At 47.6% G+C, this 16225-nt stretch overlaps 2 protein-coding genes across 3 annotated transcripts in view; one reads left to right on the top strand and one right to left on the bottom strand.

Annotated features, from left to right (window-relative positions):
• GRIP2 (glutamate receptor interacting protein 2) overlaps positions 1–16225 on the bottom strand; it is a 307293-nt gene that overhangs the window by 221351 nt on the left and 69717 nt on the right. The gene's annotated exons all lie outside the window — the stretch shown is intronic.
• On the top strand, positions 3581–4408 carry LOC134521570 (tubulin polymerization-promoting protein family member 2-like). The gene is made up of 3 exons (XM_063348151.1): positions 3581–3759; positions 3915–4068; positions 4226–4408. Exons 1-3 carry the CDS (start codon positions 3590–3592, stop codon positions 4406–4408), a joined length of 507 nt encoding a protein of 168 aa, XP_063204221.1. The 5' UTR covers positions 3581–3589.

Genomic DNA, 16225 nt, shown 5'->3' with positions numbered 1-16225 from the left:
TAGAAGAGTTGCAAAACGACTTCTAAAATAAAAAGATAGAGAAACTTTTCTTTTCTTTAAATCCCTTCATTTTTAATCCTGCCTCTTGAGTTTTTAATGCTTCAGCCATGAGTTTTAGCTGGCAGCCCAGGGGATGATGACGGACAGAGAGACCGAGAAGGGCAGGAGCCTGGCACTCCTCGTTCACTCCATTAGCACAGACTGCAGCCTAAGCCCAGGTAAATCACCAACGCCACTCCGAAGTCCCCAGAACTAAGCTGATTTACGCCAGGTAAAATCCAGCCACGGGTGCTTACATACCTGTCCACACAATTACACCTCCTCAGCCTCTCTGAAAGGACCAACTGGTCATGCCCATCACCCGGAAACAATGCCCGCGGTGACCCATTGGGCACGGCTCAATACCCGACCTGTTCAATACGCGATCCCTTCAATACAGCTCAAGACGCATTTTTCTCAGCTCACTGGACTCCGTAAGCTGTGCTGGGAGCACTCTATTTTCCATTATACGACACTGTCTTTTGTTGCTTAAATCTCCACCAAATTTGAATGGATTGGGATGATGTTTTTCATGTCAGGTGTTTGCCTCAGGCTATACATACACTTACACATACATATCTGTGTGTATATATATATATAAGTTTGGAGGAAGGGTGAGATTTCATAGGAAGCAGGTTCAGCTGTTTCTGAGGCTAGCAATGGGAGGGCTGAGTCCAGCCACTTCCTACATACGTCCTTCCTGCCCCAAACAGCTCCAGCCTCCCGTTCTGACACATCCCCAACTTCAATTTTGCACCAACTTACTGTGGGTCACTTCGGGCTCCAACTGTCACATACTGCAGTGCTGCATTTTGTATGCTGTCCATGCAGAGCATTCTCCCTATCCCAATAATTTATTGCCTAGCCATAAATTTTGTGGTGCAATTGAGATCTTAATTTCGATCAGCAGCTGAAAGCAGAAAAAAAGTCTCTGGATCCGGATGTCATTCCCTATGACCCAGCCGAAACGTGAAACTATTACAGTTGGGGCATGATAATGGTGACAGATCACAGATCCTTGTAAAAGATGGGAAGGAAGGACAGCACAGAGGTATAAAATACTTTGTAAAACATCATTTGAGCTTCCATGTGTTAGGGTAGTCTGGGACACACAAGGAGATCTCAAAGGAGATGAAAGAACCCACAGTCTCGTCCTCTCCTGTGAAGGAGCTAAAAATGGAGTCAAGTTCTGCTTCCTTCCAGCTCGACCGGCCACATGCCCCCATCGACAGCACCATCAGCACCTCTCCGCTGCTACAGGAACACTATTCAATTGCTGCTCAATAACAGGAAATTACTGCCATTTAGAAATAAATGGCTGGTGGGGGTGAGAAGGGGGTGTGTGGAGAGGCAGATATAATGAAACTTCTCAACAGTGAGGAATCTGAAAAAACATAAATAATTGCTTCCAAAAAAATCATCATTATAACTGGTGGAATCAAAGCAACTCTCTCTTCCACACTATCAATCATTGACCCAAGGTGCACATTCATCTAACAGTTTGGTCTTTTTGCAGGCTGGGAAGAGGAAAGCAATTACTTCCATAGCCATCTCACACAAGTCACAGGAGGATCCCCACCGGGAGTCTGATCATGTTCACAATTCTTTGGGAAAGGGTCCAATTTGACATGCAATTATGCCTGAAAGCGTGGAGGTGTTCTGCTAATGATGTTCTCATGCCAGAAACTTTACATCTTTCACTGAGGGACATTACACCAAGAAGATGAGAATCCAAATGCTGTTGACGTTAATTCAATCGACTTTGTGAAGTTTAAACAAGGATTTAAAAATCTTTTCCAGGACACCACAATTCCCCTTCTCATTTTCCTTTCATGCGGTCTCCAGGACACATGGCAGCACCTCCAACTCAGTTTGTTATTCTCATTACGTAAAACTGCAGCCCTAACAAAAAAGCATTTGTTCCCACCTCGCTTCTCTGCTGCCATCCAGACCCACCCTGTCCCCATGCACACACAGCCAGAACGGAGCAGACTTCAGACACGGATATTGAAAAGAGATAAGATAAATTGCATAAAGAATTAGAAAAAGCAGGCAATAGCTTTTGACGTGATTAGACTGGAAATCAAAATCCTTGGCTTTGAAACACTCCGGGTGCAAAAGCATTTGCTCCCCTGGGACAGCCATGAGCTGGACCCGCCGCAGGGCCTTAGTCAAGGGCAAATGCAAGCAATTAAAGTTCAACCCTCTTCCACTTTGGGCCAGGTAAACCTTGTCTCCATGTCTACCACAGAGCACAGATGTGGGCACATTTGCCCTCCCGTTGCTGCATCAATGGCCACACAGTGCCTAGGCATCTCCTCCAGCCTCACCGTCCTGTGCTTCTGGCAGTGTTTGCCACTGCCCACTACAGAACATGCAGGGGTTTGGACCACCACATCTCTGGTGGCCCAGGGTGGTCCCCTCCTCTTCTCTTCCACCCTTCATATGCCCCCCCCGGCTTTGTGGTGGGCCCTCCGAGCTCTGTGACATACATGGGTGCTAGGTGACAACCAGCACGAGCCAGTGGCTCCGAGTGCCCACTGCCTGCAGGACAACAGGGAAGGTGCCATCGCCATCACTGCTGGCTCACGCAAGTGAGCTGGGTCCACACCTCCCAGGGAGGGAGGGAGGGAAGGGTCCTGGGAAGCCCCCAGCAAGACCACCCAGAGCTCCCTGCTGCACCCCTCATGCTCCAGCACACAGCCTCCCTAGTACAAACCTGCCTGATTTTTGCTCCAGAGAGGTGCAGACCCACACAAGATTTGTGTTAAATGGCAGCCAGCAAACAACCTTGAGACCCAGAGCCCTTGGGTGAAGCACAAGGCTGTAAGAGAGGCTGGGTAGTTAAAAAGGGTTCGAGAGTGTCTCACAAGCAGCAGGAATCGGCTGCTTAAGTTGTGGAGGACTGATTTACAACCTGAGCAATGGCTTTTATGTTCTCAGAGATCCCTGATCCCTGGCTGCCAGGGTCTAAGTTGATCAGTAGCAGAAAATTTACTGGTGTCAGGAGAAGGACAACCTAATTCAGGGAGCAATTCAGGGGATGAAGTGTGATAGGGAAAGACAGGGAAAACTCCTTGGTGACTACTTGCAAGAAGGTCTGTGAGATTTAGGTACTTATCTGGGGCCTGGAAGACAAATATGGACCCTATCATCAAATAACAGACAAAGCATAAATCAGCTTACAAATGCAGGCATTTGTTATTGAGACAGTCTAACTGAAACTTGCGTTTCAAAAAAGTTCAGAAGCTTTGGATGCCACATTCTTTCACATGCAGCAGTCATTAATTCACTCCAGAGCCCCACGGCCATCCCTCCTTTGCCTTGCCTCAGATCCCAACCTGGCCCTGCCCTGATCCTGCCTGGATCCCGGGTGTTCTCTTGTCAATACCTGTGTGGTCATCATGGTTGTTCCATGGTGGAAAGGTATCCATGGCTGGTGCCCCTTGCTCTGCTGGAGACAAGGTGCATAGGACACGAGTGTGTGCCCAGCATCTGCAGATGGTCCTCAGCTCCTTCCTTGCCAACTTATTTTCTCCACAGCAGCAGAATGTCAGAGGTAGAACAAGCTTTCCGTAAGTTTGCGATATACGGTGACACATCTGCCAGTGGCAACGACATGACGGGGAAAAACTTCTCCAAGATGTGCAAAGAGTGTGGGGTGATGGATGGCAAAGCCGTGACCAGCACTGACGTTGATATCGTATTCAACAAAGTCAAGTGAGTGTTGCAGGGAGGCACGGTGGGCAGCTCAGCCGGGCGGGAGGAGAGAACGGCAGAAGGCCGGCAGGTTCTAGTGCGAGAGGCAGCCCTGGGGGTTTCCTACACCACTGTCACCCAGCAGTAACTTTTCTCTTGGTCTCCCCTCACCATAGGACCAAGGGTGCCCGCACCATCACCTTCACTGAGTTCCAGCAGGCCATGAAGGAGCTCTGCAGCAAGCGCTTCAAGGGCAAATCGCCCGAGGAGGCACTGCAGGCTGTGTATAGCCTCATCGAGGGGAAGGAGCCCGGCAGCGTGGGCACCACAGTGAGTATGAGTTTCCTCACCCACTGTGCACCTTGAGCTGCCACAGGGCCATTCATCCCCGCTGTAGGGACGTGTGCTGTCCTCACATGTAGGGAAGAGCTTGTTTCTGAGCTGTTTTCTAACGCTGGCTGCCTCTTGCTGGCCTCCTTTCTTGCAGAAAGCCACCAAGGTTGGTGGGGTCGAGAGGCTGACAGACACTAGCAAATACACTGGCAGCCACAAAGAGCGTTTCGATGAGAGTGGCAAAGGGAAAGGTCTCGCTGGCCGCCAGGATCTGACGGACAACAGCGGCTACGTTGGAGCCTACAAGGGAGCTGGCACATATGACCAGACGCACTAGGACTAAAACTGCTTAAGGAAACAAGGACTTCTCCCCTATAACATGGGAGGAGAGGCAAATAAACATCTCATGCAACCAGTCCTCTGTGTCTGTGCACCTCAAATCTAACAGTGTGGGAAGGCATGGGGTGGGCAATGGATGACTCCAAGGAGCAGTGCGGGTTCCCCATCCGACCATGCTTTGATTACTGTGTGGTAGGGTTAAATCCAAGTCCAAGTTCACCTTTTGGAGGAAATTCTGTGGGCCAGCTAGTTCACTGCCATCACGCTACTTTGCATTTCCAATCAAGTGAACAGTAGGTTAGTCTCTGAATAGTCATTATTTTTATTCTCCCTTCCCAATACACTCTACTTTTTTCTGTGATTTTTGGCTTGGGGATCAGCGTGTGCATGTTTCCGTATATCTAGACTAGGTTACATTGGAGTTGATGGTTTCTGGTGGCAGACAGACCACCAGTAGTGCCTGACCACACCTTGAAGTGGCCAGGCCTCTTCCAAGGCATGGGATGCACCATGTACCACGCAGCGGAGAGGGAAGGGGTACCATTAACACCGTTTCCTGCTTTTTGCTTTCCCCTTCCCCCAGGGTTAAACCCTCTCACCAAATCCTAGCACATGGCATGGTCGCTCATTACTATTTCCCCAGGCTCCAGGATGCTGGCAGCCGGGAAAGAGTTTGTGAGCCTGAGGAAAGCAAATATAGAACCCTCCTTCGCTAGAGGCACACGCGCCCCTGCTGCACACACTACAGTGCCTACACTGTGCAGAGGTGATTAATGAAGTTCGTTATTGAGTCTTGGTGTCTTGATTTTAGGAGCCGCAGCAACAGACAAAAGCAACCATAAAAGATATCAAGTCCAAGCAGACATTACATTAGGGAAAAAAAAAATATCCAGCAGTCAGAAAATCATGTAAAACACCCAGAAACTGAGAGATGCAAAGAGCGAACAGAAAAGGCAGCTTCATGCAAACTGAAATAAAGACTTCCCATGGACTGCAGAAGGCAATGAAAGAAATAAAACTGAGACGCAGGCCGGCTTTGAACCTTATTTTCTCTTTTTGAGCTGCTACTGATCTTCCCGCTGCCCCCCAGACTTCAATAAAGCGTTCAACTACTCAACACAAAAAGACACCAACTTGAGCATTCAGGGCAAATAATCAACAGGGAAACTAAGAAGTGTGGCCATGGCCACTTTTCTGTATCACAGCTCGCTCATGTAAAGCTTCACCATTTCAAAATCTACGGACTTACAGGAAATTGTTAGGACTTACCAATTTCATGATTATCGTATTGTAAGGAAATACATCCCATTTAATAGAAGAGAAGCAGAAAACACACATGTTCTGACTGCAGTCTCTGATATGCTGGCGGAAAGAAGTTTCTGAGAGAAGAAAAGGATTTCTACGCACCAGAGAGCGGAAGAGAGTTTCTGCTTTTCTTTGTTTACCTCTATCTCAGTGGCACGGCACACAATTAGATGAAAAAAATCATTTTGCTTAACGACTCTGTATCTCCCCAGGCCTTCAATCAAGTGGTGTGAGGGATGGCATCAGATTGGACTGAAAAACCTAGTAAGTGCTCGGGCAAAGTCAAAGGTGGTCAGATGTGCCACTTGATACTTCTCAGGTCAACCAAAACACACAGTAAAATGAAAGGAAACATTTGAAATCATTAGTGGCTCGCTCTTTTGATTTAACAAAGGGAAAAGAGAAGAGCATCTGCATGTACGTTCTACCTTTAGGGAAGCTCATAAGCTGTCTCAGCTGCACCAGGGTCTCTGCTCTGGGTGGTCAGCCCACCCTACTATTCCATGTAAATCTTCCTACCTGCCCATCATGGGACAACAACTGTACCGGCTGCGCACCCCCCTCCCACTTGCGGTCTATCCAGCACTCCTCCCCTGGGTCCGTGCTCCCAGGTCTTTATTCCATTTCTATCAGAAACGCTAATTATTAACCACATCAGGCAGAAGTCTTGCAAATTTAAAGGAAGGTGCCTCACATTCTTCATCTTCCCTTCCTATGTCAGAAAAATAAAGTGAGAAATGGAAGCAATCCTGTCACATTTTTCAGACCCTTCAAAATCCACACGGGAAGCTCATCCATCATTCACTTTAAACGACCAAAACAAAACGGTCTGAAACAAAGCAGCGCAGGGGAGTCCTGTCAGGTCTCTCCCAAACACCAGAGCCCGGTGGCTTGGGAACAGCAGCGTCGGTGATGCCAGACACCAGCTGCCTGCCCGGGGTATCTCTCAGCTCTGCGGCTTCTCACCCTGCTGCGGGGCAGCAACGGTCTGGTGTGGATAGTGGCAGGGCTCACTGGCTCAACAAGCACATGCTGCACATTAAGAAAGCTCACAGGTTTCATTAAGGTGTTGTCAAATTCTGACACAAGCCTCTCCTCCACTCCCTCCAAATATGTTAAAGAGTGCCGTACTTTATCGTTAATTACGCTGAGCCTGAAGTGACGCTTGTGAGGCTTTGCCTCCCTCGCACATTGCACTTGAGCGGTCTGAGCGCAGAGCCCTTTGATCAGAAAGCAGTAAGCTGAGCTGGGAACTGCAACTGCACTTCCACAGGAGCTCCTCTTAATGCCCGTCACCTGCATCTTAAAAGCAGGCTGTATTCAGAGCACATTTATTCATAAATGACAGGGTTGGATTTTAGTTCACGATCTGGCCACCAGTTCCAACAGTTTATCTGAGGTCTGCTGAATCTTCGCTGTACCCAGTGCAAGGTTAAATAAGTGACTTGCCTCTATGGTCTGTATCTTACAGAAGATAACCCTTTTTTTAGGTACCGACATCCTATTCCCAGTTGCTTACTTCTCCCCGTGAAAAGGCTGTGAGAGGTTGTACAGGGATAACCAACGCAAGGGGCCAGAGACACCGAGAAAGCGTGTTACACAGCAAGTCACGTTTCAGCTCCCCACTGAATTCTATGTGGAATAAGTCTGAGGGACTTGGAGCATAACGTCCCCCAAACAGCTGTAACATAGTCCTGTTCCACTCCTCTGGCCAGAGAAGGAAGATTGCAGCAGGGTTGCTCCCGTACAGGGAAAGAGAGGCACAGGGGGAATAAAAATCAGCACAACCCCATATTCAAACACACTGTCAGAACAGCCCAGTGGTCTCATCAACCACAGACAGATGTAAAAATATAATCCCATAAATACTAGAGGCACAAAACAAACAACAACAACAAAAAAAATCAAAACACTGGTAAAAGCAGATCACTGAGTCGGCAGCACACTACTTGTACAGCTACCCCAGCCACCCTCCATCCCAGCAGAAGACCTACGCACATCCAACGGAAGACACAATTTTAGGAGAATATGGTCTTTGTCACTGATACATTTTGAATATTCTCATCGTTAAAAGTAAAACACAATAAGCTTCTACAAGAACGGCAGCACTAAAGGAATCTCCCACCACTAACCGTATTATCCCTAAGGTAATTTTGTAATAAAGATTTTTTTATGGGTTGGTTCGTTTTTTTTTAGTCATTATTGTTTTCTTTTTGGAAGGATTAAGTTTTCAACTAAATGATATTTTTATGGAAAAAATAATTGCATCATTATTATTTCTACTTAAATACGTTCTTGCAGAGCTTCAGGGCAGCTCTAGTTTTCTTCTCTCCTATATTCCTCTGAGGACAGAGTAAGCTCACAGGTAGGACCCGCACCGTTGTATACCGCACTGAGGCAGAGCATCACTCCCTTCCTCTTGCTTTGATTTGCTTTTCATGAGAATTGGCTACGAAAAAAGACATCTTTTTTAATATTTTGCTAGGTCATACACAGAGAGAGTTTCTCTGTGCACTGATAAGGAATAATTAGAAAACTAGGAAGGACGAGACTTTGATTTTGTGATAAATACGAATGCTTGACATTTTCCATCAATTTGCTAAAAAAAAAAAAAAGAATCAGCAACAAATATGTCTTTTGGTAAAATATGAAAAACTGAAATAGCAAGAATTCTCAGTAATGTTTTGCTTCCTTTGAAAACCCATTTCTCCTAGAAAAAGAATTTTGATGAAAACATTTTAACCAGACAAATGGCCTTTCTGTGAGATACAAGCCATGCGATACATTAAAGGAGACCGACTCCTGGCTTTCTCACTGGGGCTTTCTACGATTTTCTTTTGCTTTCATTTCAAACAAAGGTCAACATATAGAGAAAAATACTAGAGCTGCTCTCTGCATGTGGGAAAATTAAAAAGGAAAAAAGCGCAACAGCCGTCAAGGTTCTGGCAGAACAATCAATGAATTAAACACTGTTCTGTGTCTGACAAGCGCCTACCAGTCCTGGTCTAAGATCTAGGCCCCTGTGGGATACCCACAAAAATATACAGCAAGTAATAACATCCCTCCCCTAACAGTCAAAATCTTTTACTTATGAATCTCTCTTACAGATGAAAAGTCACCAGTGGAAAGAGTCAATTGCCACCAACAAATGCCCTGTGCTTCCCACCAAGATGTCCCATCCTGAACATACTCAAGTCCGGCAGTGTCAGAGAAGCCAATGCGTGAGCAGCGTTGGCCAAAGCAACCGCTTTTCTCTGCTGCCAGAGAAGGGCACAGGCAATTCCATACCCCTGGAGGAACTAGGGGATCTCAGTCAGCTAAATGTCCTCCTCACGCTGCTTCTGTTGGGATGCGCCACGTCCCTGTCCAAGGCAACATGCTACCAAGCAGCACATGGAGGTCTTGCAGGGGTTTGCATTTTTTGTGACAGATAGATTTGATTTGCCCTTAGTTAACTAAAATTTTAATCTGAAATTAAAACATCCCGGAATGTAAACATCAGCAGTCTTAGCAACCCAGCCCCACTGAGCTGGCTTGAGCTGTCACCATACCTGGTGACGTTGCCTGTGCCTCTAACGAACAGAGAAGTAAAGAGTTGAGGTGGCAATGTTTGGAAGACTGAGACATGCCCCTTACACAAGCTCAGCTTTAGACAAAATCCAATAATTAATTTCCACCCTGAAAGCAGAGCTCTTTGCAATTCCATCCCACATAAGCTCGATACCACTTTCCATTTAATTTCCTCTGTGTCCAGGATGTCCCTCATTTTCTTTACCCCACAATTAATTACTGTAATACATTCCCAAGTTTCACAGGTTTGATATATTTTTTTTTTCCAGTCACAAAAAAAAAAAACAATCACAGCAAGTGCAATGCAGGCAGCTCCCCCAGGTCCAGTTCTTAAGCAGCAGCTTTTCAGATGCGTCAAAACCCTCTGGGAAAGTCTCCAAGCATGGAACTGGGGGCACTACCTCAAAAAAATCTCCCGCTCTCTCCAAAGAAGCTGCAGCTCCTCCATCACTAGTTTTCCCAGAGTCAGAAACTCCCTGGCAGATAAAGCATAGGCGAGAGGCAGGCACAGCTGGGAACATGGGACACACGTCTAGCAAGGGCTAGATGAGGAGCCCACCATTTTCCTACCACCGGCAGAAGCACCCTCAGGTCATGACGAATTTTCATCCTCTTGGCACTCACACTGACAAGCGCTTGAGCACAGAGGGACATGAGCACTCCGGCTGGGTCTGCAGCACCTCCGGCACCTGGCTCTGCTGCCCAAGCCCCTGCGTTCGACGCAGTGCGTCTGTGGTTGTAACCCCCCGGAGAAGGGAGCCTGACAGGCAGCATGGATTTGCTGCTACTGCAGCATTTTATCTCCTCTGGCCCAGCTTCGTGCTGGCGTCCCAGGTCTCAGAACTGACAAATTGGGTCTGTGTGCGGCAGGCTCCAGGGAGGATTAGCCCTCCCAGCAGGATTCACCACTGCTCTCCCCTGCAGTACCCTTATGCCATCTCAGACCTGCAAAAAGTAATGGATCACACCGATTCATTCAGGTATTTCTTGTAATTTTATGGATCCAGCTTTAGCCAGCAGGTTTAGCGTTCTTACAGATGTTAAAAGGGAATTGCATTGCCTAACCTCTTGCCTGTAACTTAGCCCTTATGTGACCCACCAGGGAACAGTGATCTTTCAAGGAGGATTTAAACGCAGCGCTGCCCAGAAAAAACAGTTACTGCCTACTTTTTCCCAGCTCAGACTTTGCTCCTCATCTCCGTTTCTTGGCTCCCCCTACTTCTCACGCTGGCCACCTTGCACAAGCCTCCTCAACAGCCCAAAGTTAGACAGAAAAAACGGTAATAAGTCCCAACTGTCCATAGAGAGGTTGCTCTCAGCATCCCCAGACATGACCCCACCGCTTCCCAGTCCGGGGGTGGCAGGGGATCCCCACGCTCCCCTCTAGCCCCAAGGACAGACACATTCCTGGGTTAGACTTCTTGCACTTGTGTATTGAATGCACATAAGGAAACGCAGAGTTCAGCCCGATACAGCTACTGGTTACGCAAGAAAACGGCCAACATCTTTCTCTTCTTGCACCAAAACAAACCTGGGGTAACTCATGAGTGCCAAAAAGGCTGATTTTTTTCCCAGTTCCTTATATTGGCTTGGCATACACACAAGTTCCCCGAGTTCAGCAGTTACATCAGCACAAAGAAAAGCAGAAGGAAAGGGAAGCAAACACCAAATTCTAGTTTTAAACAGGCAAAATACATCAGGATATGGGTCAGACTTTCCACCTGATCCAAACCACCCATGTCTCTTCAGCTTCCCAGCCATAGGTTCGGGACATTGCACTGCAGCGCTTCTGCACTGATCAAGGTGAGCCCATAGGAACCAGAGGGAGAAGACTGCTTTCCTGCCCTGAGCAGCTCCTGAGCATTTCAGCACTACACCCACAATACTGCCGGCTAGCATGTAGTTTTAAACGTAATCCATCAACTTTAAGGGTTAAATGTCAAGAATTTAATTAAACTCAATACCAAGCAGCAAGGAATAATACCCAGAGAACAAAGAGATAGCATCTGTCTTTTCTTTCTGTTATGCTGGGGAAAGGGAAACCTGTTAGTTACGCTTTTTGGTGCAAAATTCCTGCAAAGGTGCGCATATATAAAAACAACTGATGCCTCTGCAAGAAAATAGTACTTATTTATTAAACAACTATTCTGTTGTTTCTGTATGGCATAGGTAAAGGCAACTTGGAGATATTCCACACCCGCCTGGACGTGTTCCTGTCCAGCCTGCTCTAGGTGAGCTGCTTTGGCAGGAGGGGTGGACTAGATGATCTCCAAAGGTCCCTTCCAACCCCTACAATTCTGTGATTCTGTATTTTTATATCTGCAGCACAGAAAGGCCAGTGTGTTAAAGTGCTCCAGGGCTGGGGACATGAGCAGCTTGTGGAAGAGACAAACTCTTTCCCCCATGGGGAAGGGGGGCCAGGAGCCAGCAGGCAGAGGTGTCCGTCTGAGCGGGGAGCAGTGATGCCCAACGAAGGCAGGTGATGCTCCCGGTGCAGGATGCACAGCTGTGACCCAGCGGCGCAGAGACCAAAACTCTGAGCTGCCTCTGAGTTTTCCAGCTGGGAGAGAGATTTCTGCACAGCAGAGCTGCCTGTCTCAGCTTCAGCATGGTGCTAATAACCGCTAGCTATGTCAGATAACTCCTGGGAATCTCAGCAGCACAGAGCTCCTGTCATACCTGGGGTTTCCTTTTGCAGCGGGGCTTGCGGAGGAGGAAACAGCTCCCTCCCAGGCCCAGCCTCAGCTGGCATCTCTGCCCACAGCTCTACTGTCTGCAGCCTGGCAGCACAGCAGAGACTCAAACCCTTCTGATGAGGATTTCAAATGTTACAGATGCACTCTGTAGCTGCGAGGCAGAGGAGAATTAATCAGGGGAATGAGTTTACTCAGCCACAGAGAAAGGCAAACCCGCACGGCAAGAACAGGCAGCAAATACATCACCCCAACAGGGCACAAGCTCCTCACCTTCTCCATCCAAGGCAGTCTCCAAGACATAACTATGCTGTATCTAGATATAAAAATCAATCAAAACAGGTGGTTAAACTGTCAAATTAGCCACCAGAGGGAGTTATGGCAATACAACAAAAAAACACCACTTAATTGACATTGCAAAAATAAAATTAAGTGCTGTAGATGCTGAGATATGAATTCAAGCAAAGCATCTTCCCTCTTCCTCTGCGCCAATCCTTCCAAGCCTGTAGATAACAGCAGGACGGCCGTCCCGACCCACCCACTGTAGTCTGCAGTACAGTTTTGCAGAGATAAGGTATCCGCACAGCCATGGAGATGGTGCACGCTGCCATGAACACGCTGGTCTGCAAATAAAGCCGTGCAAGTCTAGGTAATCGGGATGCCAGCATCACATTAAACTTTGGGAGTCTCTCTTTAGTGATCCTTTTAGCAAGAGATCTTTATCATAAACCTGCCAAAAAAGAAGCTGATGCCACCAGGAACACTGTGTTTAGTAGCTCCATACTCTGGTACCATACACTTCATCTGCCTGACCCTTCATCCTCATCTAGAGCCACAGCCACCCTCTTCTTCCCCAAACTTGCGATTTAACATCCCAAAGGGATTCTCTGAACCATGCCCAGCAACAGTGGAAACCTGATCAGAGGCCTCTGGACGCTGCTGTGATAGGGCTGATAAATAGTTAGTGAAGTGGAAAGACAACAAAACAGAGAAAACATTGCCTTCCCACCGCCTTATCTATGAAAGAACACCCAGTAGTCCACGTACACTGCTGGTCTATAATATCCCATCATGGCCTACCCCAGAGTAGCTGCTGGTTTGGAATATAGAGATAAGGTTAGCCACTGTCCTCAGGAGAAGGAAAAAAAAAAGGGGGGGGAGGAAATCTCATTTGATACAACTGGAAAGAGCTGGAGGGTGGGGGGGTGGTCTGCAAGATTGTTCTAGATCTCAAGATACTGAAAAGTACGGAAAAAATACAGATGACATTTTGGTTGTTTATTTCCATTCCTAAGAGAAAAGCAAATGTATTCTAATAACAATTAAAGGAACACATTTTTCATGTATTTATTTATTTCAGTTTGAATAATAAAAAGGGCACAGATGGGGGGCTGGAAGCAGGCCACGGGTAACCCTTCTCAGGAAACATCAGCTCTGCTGAATAACTAAACCCAACGCAATCCTGCTTGAAGCAGGGTGTCGGGGGACAGACACAGGCACCCCCCTGGAAAGCCACTCTGAACAGGTACGGTTGGCAGGAAAGCGAGCAGGAAAGACAGGTGAGTGGATCCCGGAGGACGTGAGCAGCCTCGGGGGGTGGAAATCTGGCCACTCCAAAGCTGGTGGGGGGGGCCAGGCTGAGGCAGGGTTTGGGGCAGGGTAGCCAGTGAGGTCAGCCGCGGGGGCCCCGTCAACTGCAAGAAGTGCTCCTCTCATTCAGGGCTAGACTCATTAAAATCACCATCAACGTCCTCACAAAGCAACGCAGGGCTGCAAAACACTGCCCGGCGATCCCCAATGGAGCTGCCAATTCACGTCAAGCTGATAAGGTTTGCTAAGTTTGCAGAACATTTTCCCAGGTCAAAAGGAAATCGCTCATCAAAATAATTGAGAGCCTCTACAATTCAACAGGTCGGACCTTTGCTGGAGATAGGGCATGAGCAGGGTCAGGTCCTCTCTGTGCCTGGCCTGGAGCTGGCAGGAGGGAACCAGCAGAAGGGACACTCCAACCCGGCTCCCATGCCCCCCTTTCCCAGAGGGAAGCACGTATCTCCTGTCTTAGCGGTTCAAGTCCTAACATGCTGTGAAGGCTCCCAATTTCAGGTTGCACTGGAATGAACAGTCCTAAACCCCTTCTTCCCAGCCCACGGAAATTCTGTTTTCAAGCCATAGAAGAAAAAAAAAATTCCACCATTCTTTGTATAAAATATCAAGATAAAGATATAAATCATAAAGAGGAAAATTCTTAATCCAAAGGATGTATAATTTCATGCTACAGCTGCAACAACTGTATCTTCCAACCTTGTTTTTCCAGCTAAAATTCTGAGATAAACAAAACCCCAGTTGTGGCTTTCAGGTCCTTCCCAGGAAGGAGAGCATTCAGAGCCTCCTGGGTTTAGCAGCTGCCCACTTGCCTATTTAAATTTGTTTTGCGTGGACAATACTGAGAAGAGAGAAAGGAAGATGAAGGATGGCAGGAAAGCAAGAAGAAAGAAGTGTAATCATGCATGTGGTGGCACTGCACCAAACCTTTGCCCAGCACAGAGATATTTTGAAATTACTTAGCATAACAAATCAAAACACACAACAACATACCCTCCGGGTAAAATCTAGAAGAAACACACTCATCTCCAAATGTCATCAGCCAAAAGATTTTTTTGCATCCATATTCTGTATCTTTATCAAGCAAAAGGACCTTACACCAAATTAAAAAGACCTTTTGCTCTACCATAGCAGAGGTACTGCGCTGTTTCGTGTGCCCCCCCGATGTTCTTTAATGCACTCATTAGAGACAGGGCCACTCTCATTTCAGAAGAAGCTTTTCCAAAGAGAAAATGACTCTCACACGGGATTGCAAAGAACAAGGTTTGTTTTCTTTAGGACCTGCCTCACCTAGGGACAGTCTCCGGTAGCACATAAGCCTTGACAGCATCTCACTGCCTCTCCTGCTTCAGCAGCAGGCAGCATCGGCCTCATTTTACAGGAGAGGCAGAGGCATAATGCAGTAGATTGGCAGCAGAATGAGGAATCAGGCTCGCCTCTGACTCATCCTATACCTCCTTAACAAAACCTTGATTTCCTCACAGCCACTGCGATTCAACAGGCACAAGGGAATTCTTTTTGTGCTTTTTGGAGGTCCAGACTAAAGCAGCTCTTGGGAAAGCACAAGGGTACACTTCCACCGCTAAGAAAGCGACAGGGCTCAGCAGTCCTCCCTGACAGGAGGAAATATTTCCGCGGACTTTCACTCCACGGGCTAGAGGGAGGCCCCTTTAGCTTACCTTTTATCCCTACCTTGGGACAAAGAGATCTGAGCTTTACATCTGCTCGTCCCTGGGGGGAAGGGCCCCAGCTTTTCAATCCCAGCGCTGATGCCTGAATTTGGACAAGCCAAATTCCACTCAGTGTCAACAAAACCTGACGTCTTGCACTAGGGTTTCTCCGTAGTCCAGCAGCATCTCCTACAGCAACCCACCTCAAATGCAATGAAGCTGCCTGTCCTGCCTTCAGCCCTTTCAGTTGACTGTCCCTGGCCATGCTACCTGTCCCTCATTACTCCCCTCCACCTCTGCAAGACCCCTACCCTACCACCCTGCCTTCCCTGGGCAGCAGGCGTCCAGCCTGTCCTGCACTGGTCCTGTATGTCTGACGCTGCTTCCCCTGTAATCCTCACACCTCCTCCGAACAACACCAAGACACTTAAGTCATCCTCAAATCCCTGGTCCAGGGGAGCAACGCAATATTAACAAGGCAGCGCCAGCAGCAGTGAGAACATTTCTATCCAGCAGTGCCATCAAAACCAGCACAAGGCTTTCCCCGAAAGCTGTCAGCAATCCATTTTCTTTAAGGACCCAGCCTGCCTCTGGGGATTTGCGGAGGAGAGGCTTCTGCATACCTTGTGTTTCCAAAGTCTATCACAAAGATGGGGCTGTTCCTCGCTAAGCCCCTGGGGATGCATCAAACTCTTGACACCACAGGGTTGCAACACATTTAAAGCAATCTGGTATCTTACGCCCTGCTATCTGAATTACAACATTGTCTCCCAGGCTGAGACTCAGCAAACACCTCTTACACACCTCCTGTTGCAGCTCCTCTACTCCTCTTGGTAACCAACATGATTTAGCGGTATCTTGGTACCAACTTCACTGCCCTGTAATAGGAAACTAACCTCTTACTTGCCGTCTACTAGTAACCTTCAAAGTCCCTTGACATAAGCCAGAGATGTCCGATAGCAGTAACTGTTCTTG

The sequence above is a fragment of the Chroicocephalus ridibundus genome, chromosome 10 (genome assembly GCF_963924245.1).
Source record: "Chroicocephalus ridibundus chromosome 10, bChrRid1.1, whole genome shotgun sequence".
Classification (NCBI taxonomy): domain Eukaryota; kingdom Metazoa; phylum Chordata; class Aves; order Charadriiformes; family Laridae; genus Chroicocephalus; species Chroicocephalus ridibundus.
The sequence above is the reverse complement of the archived record's forward strand: the minus strand, read 5'-3'. Positions and strand labels throughout refer to the sequence as shown.

What these genes read in the sequence shown, in the direction of transcription:
- LOC134521570 (XM_063348151.1), top strand. Translation starts at nt 3,590, where the DNA reads ATGTCAGAGGTAGAACAAGCTTTCCGTAAGTTTGCGATATACGGTGAC. An exon ending in ATCGTATTCAACAAAGTCAA is followed by an intron (nt 3,760 to 3,914) that starts GTGAGTGTTGCA and finishes CCCTCACCATAG; the next exon opens with GACCAAGGGTGCCCGCACCA. An exon ending in CCGGCAGCGTGGGCACCACA is followed by an intron (nt 4,069 to 4,225) that starts GTGAGTATGAGT and finishes CCTTTCTTGCAG; the next exon opens with AAAGCCACCAAGGTTGGTGG.